The following is an 8547-nucleotide window of genomic DNA, read 5'->3' as shown; positions in this document are numbered from 1 at the left end:
GTAATTATGTTTTACACAGATTAATATATTAGTCGTACCATAAAGTTAGTTGGTTTCTTTTATTTTTATTCAGTTTTCTACTGTAGAAATAAAAGAATAATCACTTTGATCCTTTTTATAAAAAAACTTGAGAGACAATGTTGAACTAATAAGTTTGTTTAGTAATGATTTTGGATTTCTATACGACTACAATAGAATACAGCCGAGAACTTCTATTTCCTACCGTTTATAACGAAATATCAATTTAACTTCGACATACAATAAGTTCAAATTTAACATACTAAATTATAATTCTTCTGGTGTCAGTTTTCTCTACGATATTGGATACCAAGTTTGAAGTCAATTCAATCACTTGACTATACATAGACGCTACATAATGTATAATGTAACCTTGCAATAGAGTACATCACGCAAAAACCGAAGCAAATCTATCACGCTCACTTGAGTTCGCGTGCGTTTATTTTTGACTTTTTCCTATTATAATTGCGTTCAAATTCAAGGGCACGATGACTATAACGCACTTTTATATAAAACGAGTAACAATGTTTTTTGCTCATTTTGTGCGACAACTAGGGTTGCCACTTTTGGTATGCGACGCATTTTCAGTCTTCGGGTTAAAGTGGATGGAATAGCTATCGGTATGTCAACTTTTATGACGTGTACATCAGCTCACGGTTCTCATGCATACAGTAGATTAGTAAACCGGCTCACGGATCAGTTCAATTTTTACCTGCAAAGCGGTATGAATTGAGTGAGTTGCGCGCGTCAGCTCCAATAGGTATGATTCGCGTCGAGCCACAGATCATCGCTTTTAAAAATATGTGAGCGGATCTTTTGAACTGGTTCAGAGGTAATTTACACACTTAAAGATAGAATGAAGCAAGTTTTTCTCACAGGGACTAAGAGGTACTCCGATAGTATTGTGTCCTGATACAACAATGTTGTTAGGTTGGCAACCCTAGTCCTAACGTACACCGAGGTAAACCGCGAAACTTGAAATACGTATAATTTATTTAATGCAATGAATAAAATTTAGACACAGAGGCAACACCGCAGCTGTGACCTTCACCTTACGCCGTGAACTTGAGTGTTTACCTAGTTTGCAGTGCCGCGCCCCCGGACGATATAAAAAATTACAGGCATTTTTTTTTTAAATTATTGATACACTGACGATAAGAAATAATAATAAAAGCATATAATAAGAGTTTTGTTATGATTAAATGTTATTACGTGGTGCATAACTTTTTTCTCACAATTATTACATACGTCACGTTTTACCACTTTTTGCTTTTCGCTAGGAAATAAACAGCCAGCACTATTGAGGTAATTCATTTACTTCAATATGCATAAACTAAAGCTGAAATATGGTTTTCATGTAACGATGAACCGTGTGTAAAGTTTTTACAAAGTGTACGCTTTAAAAAATTATATTTTATACGTTTACAAAAAAAAAAGCGTGAAAATTGTCTCGTAACTTTTTATTCATTTGACAATACGCGTTCAAATGTAAAGAGAATGACTACACGCAAATCTCACTAACAATGGATTGAATATCTTTTGTTTTTAAACGTTGGAACAACATGTCGGTCTAGAAATGGAAATCCGCAACGAAACGAATACATCATGCTCTAAATTCTAATTAATGCAAATTTAAATGAATATAACAAATAATTTATTGCAAATAAAATAATTTATCAAAAAGAATAAACCTATCAAGAGATAAAAAATTCAAGTCATATGATATTTTTCCCAATTACACGCTGATAAAAAATTCTTTATCAAACAAACATGTGTCGTGACAAATCACAAAAACAAATCTAATGCGGAACGGAACGTTTGTGTATCAAAGAATATGTTTTAGTCGCGTTCAGAATATTAGCGATGTCGTGCGATTGACCGTTCATGGTAGTTGAAGACCTCGGCTCGCTGTTTTATTAAATCAGGTTGAATTAAACAAACGATTTACAAGACTTTTGCAATTTATAGTTCTAGTTCATGGCCGAATTTGACATTGCGGTATGAACTTTGAATGCACGACGAACTGTCACAATCGGCGCGACTGAGACAGACCACAAGTGTCAGTTGGCCACCGGTTGGCAATTTATTTGAACGTGTGTTAGCGTTTCCTGTTGGCGCGCAAGCAATTTGCATGGAATCGCGTTTATTCAATTAAACATTATCTTGTTAAACGCACTGGACTGTGAATGGGGGATGAGTCCACGTACATATACATCGTGCCTTTGAACCGCGTATTGACTAAAAAACCAGTGTCGACGTCCTTTTTCATATTGTTTTGAGTTACGGACATTGTTTTTTATTTCGTGCTAGAGGTGTAAACCCGTTAATATGAAGGAACATCCAAATAAAGAAGAAACATCAGACGATGAAGCGGGTCTTGGATACCAGAATACGTTGGTAAGCCATTTAAGTAACTGTACTTTCTATTTTCTAGAAAAGTTAGTGCTTGCGATCGAGCAAGTCTGTTTCGCTTTGTTTTGAATCGTGGAAGTATTATGAATTGCACGAATGTTTTGCAATTTATTACATAAATATGTTATCGCGTGTAAGAAGTTCTGGAAACTGTAATGTCTTAACATATTCATATGCTACTTTTGAATACTAAGTGTTTTTTTCTGGTATGCTTTAATTCTAGGAAATATGTTTTCGAAACACGTAAAAACTTATAAATAATATATTGAATTATCTTAATAAAATATTTCGTATATAAATTACAATTAAATAAATCGTAAACAATATCATTCATTCATTAATGTAAAATTACAGTTCATCATTCAATGTCATTCATTAGAAATATTAAACTTCATTTGTTTACTGACCATGGCCTTAAATTTAAAGATTTTTTATTCTATGTTATCATTTATTTCATTTTAAATCATATTACAGTTATTTGTATATGAAAACTTAGTTAACTTACTTTTAATGTTACTTTCAAATTAACTTAAAATTCTTGTATAAGTTTGAGAGTATATTTTTATGAGTATTTCACCAGATTACTTTTATCTTATTACTAAGTGTAGAATTTGTATAGATTATATTATCATCATTTTATTTATTAAGCATTATATTATGGAAAATTAGAATTGTTTTCGGTATGGTTTTATTCGCAACAATTGTAAGTATAACTTTTTTAATTAGACTAAGAATCAATGGAAAATTAATTAAAAATAATACATTTTTTTAAAGAATTTAGTGTAGTCAAATGTATTGACAAGATAGAGATGTATGAAACAATATATCTTAATAGTATCTGTGCAAAAAAATGGCATCAAAAGTGTGTCATAGATGATTCAGCAAGTGGAAAGGCATTGTTATTTTAGTACTGATGACTGTTGGATTTTATCAAATTAATTGACTCTAACTTATACCAACTCGTCCTTATTGAATGATTTTAATTAATCTTGAGTATAAGAACAGGAAAAATGTTATTTCTTATTGTAACTGTAGAAGTTTTTTTTATATCTTTTTAATTCTATTACAAATAAAGAAGACATTTTAATACAAATGCTTCTATTTTAGAAGTTGTTTGCGATTCCATCCGCATGAAACTAAAAAATACTTAGTTGTAGCTTTTTTTTTAACGGCTTAAAAGATTTTGAATTACAACTATACATACAAAAATCCAAATCTGTCCTTTTTATAACATTATAGATGATATTTCCTTCGAGTATATATTTTTCTTTGGAACAACATTTGTATTATGATATTCAAACTTAACAGACTTGTGATTAGCTTCGAGCATGTCCGACATGGGGTGGGAATGCATATAGGTGTACAATATCTTAATTTGCAAGCCTTTATAGAATGTAACGCTATACTCTAGCAGATTCTTTATGTAACAAGATGGGTTGTTCCCTTCACTATGTTAAGGAAGATGTATGTGACAGGAAGAGGGGACAAGAGACATCTAGAGACCTTGATTATTAGTTACAATATGTTTACTTCACACATTCTTATTGTAGAAAGTTTAAAGTAATAAAAATATATATTTACATTATCCTTACGTTGTGGGGATAATTTCTCTCTCTTTTTAAAGAATAGTGGCCCCCATCATTATTTCGATGATTTCGCCAATGCGGCGAATTTGTCAGCATTAAATTAACTTTTTGTTAACATTACGATTTAATAACGATCGCCGTTATTAAGTCTTGTTAAGTTTTTTCGGATGTGCCAATTAAAATGAACAGCAGGGAAGCCCCTTTTTTTTACTGCTTTATATTTTTTATCCTTATTAGCCATCAATTACGCATTTAGTTATCATCATATAAAAAAGTTAAGTTAATATTTGCAGTAAATGTTACAGAGCACAATATTATAATGAATATGACAGACAGTTAGACACAACAGACACAAGTACATTCTTATTTGTGAAATTAAAAAAATCAAAATTGAGTAGCCTATGTGTTCTTTCAGACAATCTTTTACGTCTACGTCAAATTTCATCGAGATTCGTTCAGCAGTTTAGGCTACAAACTCTAACAAAGATCCATCTAAACTTTCGCATTTATAGTGAGACGAGCTTTCGCCCGCGACTCCGTTCGCGTGTAATTAAAAAAAATGAAAGTGAGTAGGCTATGTGTTCTTCCAGACTATCCTCTACATCTATACTATTCAGCGAAATCCGTTCAGCCGCTTAAGCTACAAACTCTAACAAACATCCATCTATCCATCCATCCATCCATCCATCCATCTCAACTTTCGCATTTATAATATTAGTATTAGTATGATTAGTATGATAGAGTTATATTTTGCAATATCTCGGTCTAAAACTAATTTTAGATTAGACATTAATTAGGTCTGCATTAATTAACAGTCACCTGATAAATGTTATCTGTGAGTTTAGATTAACAAGAGTAGGTCAGCCTGTCCATTGAAATGCATAAGAAATTTCCTTAACATAATATTTACAGCTATTACATGCAATTACGATAAAGACCTAGTCAAAGGAAATGTAAACGAGTATTAGTGTCGACTTAGTAAACTTTAATGACGTGTTAATCCACGTATTGTCCTCTTGGTTTATGGTAGACTAGCTGTTCGCGTGCGGATTCATCCGCGTGAAATTATAAAACTTTATTTTATTGTTTACATTTGTCAAATTATCAATAGCAAATGACAAAATGACATGACATGACATGATAAACCTTAGCAATCTTTCCTTCTTGATGTTGGTAGCAACTTATGGTCTCTTTCCCACATTAGGGTGTTTATCCAAAATAAATATCCCCTAAGTTTGTTGCGTGAAAATATATAGCCTAAAGCATGACGTAAGTGTAGGGCTAATTAATAAAAAAAGATTCATTCAAAAATATGCTGTAATTGCTGACATTTTGGGCAACAAAGAAGTGTGTGTTTACGCTTTATTATAATAGTATAGATATCTTATGACGTCACCAGGGTTTACGTGAGTATTGCCAAAACACAAATAAAAAGATCTATCTCACCGATTATTATCATATACAATGAATAATAATATGAAACAAACATTAAAGTATGTTATAAGGGCCTGTCCCACCACTGCCTGATAGAGGAACAGATAGCTTAAAAATGACGTCACTGTCAGATAGGAAACAAAATCCGACATTTCCATCATATATTTTACATGTTTGATTGTTATCAGGCAATTTACAATATGGTGGGACAGGCCCTTAATCTTGTTTTGCTAACATGTTTCTGTTAACGGTAATTTTTTACAAAAAGTGCATATCAGAGGTTTAATTGTATAGATACTTCTTTTTTTTCCAACCTTTAAAAGTCGAGGATGGAAAGGGGTGATTGGGTGAGTTGGATTGGGTAGGGAAATTATCTTCTGTCTATCCTCTATGTTGTGCGATTTTTTCTCTCCAAGGTAATATTAAAGTTGTAACATAATTGGATTTTCTTTATTACATAATATAGAAATTATTTTCAATTTAAAAACCATATAAAGCTTACACTGATTCCGTTTAATGTTATTTATCCGATAAACCCGTCAGACTTAACGATATCCACTTATCTCTAGCTTTTAATCCCCTCCCCTTCCCCCTCTTCACTCTAATTAATGTTGCTGATAAAATATTTTTTATGATTATGTCCACTATCAGTCGCATAGGAAACACTACCGTTTTTAGGCTCTAGACCCTTCTTGGAAGTTCTAGAATGTAAAGTAGGTTTTTTACCTGACTGACAATAGGGTAATGATATTCGGGCAAATTATTTGCGCAAATTATCACTAGCTACAGTTAAAATAGTTCTTCCTCGGACTACTAACGGCCGAATAATGAAACGAATCTTGAATGCTTCGCTAATAATCTGACAAATGTAAGCGTTTAAAGAAAGTAGATTAATTATTGAAGACGCTATGACATATTTAAATGTCGTTTCAGTGGTCGGCTGTTACATTTATAGGCCTATAGTTTTTAGTTTTAATTGACAAATAGGGTTTTCTTAGTCAATGTTTTCGGTCTGTAAATTACAAATGTAATTTAGTTGTTTTACTTATGAACTAGCTGTTGCCCGCAACTTCGTCCACGTATTATTAAGATAAAAAAGTAGTCTACAATATGCCTATCTATGGCAGCTACCCTTCAGTGAAATTCTGGTCGAAATCGGTCCAGCCGTTTCGTAGTTTACCCGGAAGCGCGGCCTGCGGATAGACAGACAGACAAACAAAAAATAATGCGATTTTTATTATCAGCAACACAGATACATCTTCCCAAAATCTGGAATTTTTCTTTTGATATTACAGACTCCAATTTTATTATATGTACAGATGTTTACATCTATACTTGTCTTGCTTATTAACAAGATGTATTAAACAGAACAAGCAGATAATTAAAATGACCAGAGACCACCGGCGGTAACCAGATTTGACCACCGGTAAACTGGGAATGGTAATAAATAATTACTAGTAAACTAGGCAAGGGGAACACAGGACATGGAATAAACTACCTACTGGAAATAAAATCAGGTAAGTCCTTCGACTATTAAAAAAATACAATAGATAAAAATGTCTCCTCTATTTCCCTAAACAATGACAGATATTGTTTATACTTAGATAAGAGAAACTAAACAACACACATAATATTTATTGATATACAATATGAATGGATTCTTTGATACGGTTTGCAACAAAATGAAGACAATAGTTTTTAACGTGAATATCGAAATTATATTCCTATATTATGAACTAGCTGTTCCCGTGCGACTTCATCCGCATGAAATTATAAAAAAGTCATTTTATTATTCACATTTGTCAAATTATCAATTGCGAATGTCAAAATGACATGACATGATGTCAAACCATGGCAACCTTGATTCCTTGATGTTGGCAACAACTTATGGTTTCTTCCCACATTAGAGTTTTTGTCCAAAATATTTACCCCTAACTTTAACGGCGTGTAAATATAAAGCCTAAAGCGTGTCATAAGTGTAGGGCTTTGTATTAAAAAAAGAGTTATTCGAAAATATGCTGTAATTGCGGACATCTTAGGCAACAAAGAAGTGTGTGTTTACACTTTTTTATAATAGTATTGATATAGATTATGGGTAAATAATCATATCACTGAGAAACATGCTATGTTTTTTAATTATTTTTTTAATTCCACGGACAAAGTCGCTTAAAAGCTACTATAGAATATATAAAAAATATATTGAAACAATACTGACCACAAATTCAATTTAAAAAACAATATTTGAAATCGATTCTTACTTTCATGACTTCATTGTTTTCCTGTCCTTCGTTGTAATACTAGACAAATATAATATTCTATATTTAGTATTTCATTGCAACCTTGAGATTTCTATAATATTGCCTAGAAAGTACAATGACCTTAGGCTACAAACACCGAAGTCTACTGACCGATTGCTGAAACGAAATTCAAATACTTCGTAAACGCCACTTATAATATTTCAGACATTTTAATGGAATTTGTAATGTGGCCTTATCATTTAAGACGCTGTTACATATTAAAATTTCGCGTCAGTCTCTGTGAAATTTTAGCAGTGTTAAAGAAATATTTGGTTATGTCAAAGTTGTTATAGAAGCAAATATTTAAACACATAACAAAGTACTTTCGCATGTCTACTTTGAGGTGAAACTATTAAAACGGATATGCTACGAATTTTAACTATCATATGGTAAAAAATCAAAGGTTACTTCGTTAGAGTTTAGTAAAAACGCTAAAATAAAATAGTCTGCGTTTTACAAAATAGGCTTGTAAAATATCCTTAGAGCACAGATGACGTCGGAATACTTATTATCATAATTCAGATATAAACCAATTAAAATGAAAAATATATACACATTGCGACTCTTCACATTTCGTCGTTCGATTTCGTTTCTGATTTTTGACCGACTTCCCAAAAGAAGGAGGTATTCAATTCGTCTGTATGTTTTTTTTTATTTTTTTTTATGTGTGTTACGGCATAACTCCGCCGCTAATGGACCGATTTGGACAGTTCTTTTTTTATCCGAAAGGTAATGCTTGCAGGTGGGTCCCATTTTTTTGTTTAATTTTTGGAGTCTAAGACTACGACGTAGTTAAATAG

General features: G+C 32.1%; 1 protein-coding gene across 1 annotated transcript in view; it reads left to right on the top strand.

The window, feature by feature from the left end:
- The first annotated feature begins 1844 nt into the window (after window positions 1-1844).
- The window catches only part of LOC106111431 (chloride channel protein 2), a 49459-nt gene continuing 42756 nt past the window's right edge, over window positions 1845-8547 (top strand). The window contains exon 1 of the mRNA XM_013293522.1: window positions 1845-2415. Within this exon, the coding sequence (XP_013148976.1) occupies window positions 2347-2415 (69 nt within the window). The 5' untranslated portion in view covers window positions 1845-2346. The remainder of the gene's footprint in view (window positions 2416-8547) is intronic.

This window comes from Papilio polytes, unplaced genomic scaffold (assembly GCF_000836215.1).
Source record: "Papilio polytes unplaced genomic scaffold, Ppol_1.0 DF824169.1, whole genome shotgun sequence".
Lineage (NCBI taxonomy): Eukaryota > Metazoa > Arthropoda > Insecta > Lepidoptera > Papilionidae > Papilio > Papilio polytes.
Note: the sequence above shows the minus strand (reverse complement) of the source record. Positions and strands in the feature narration are given on the sequence as shown.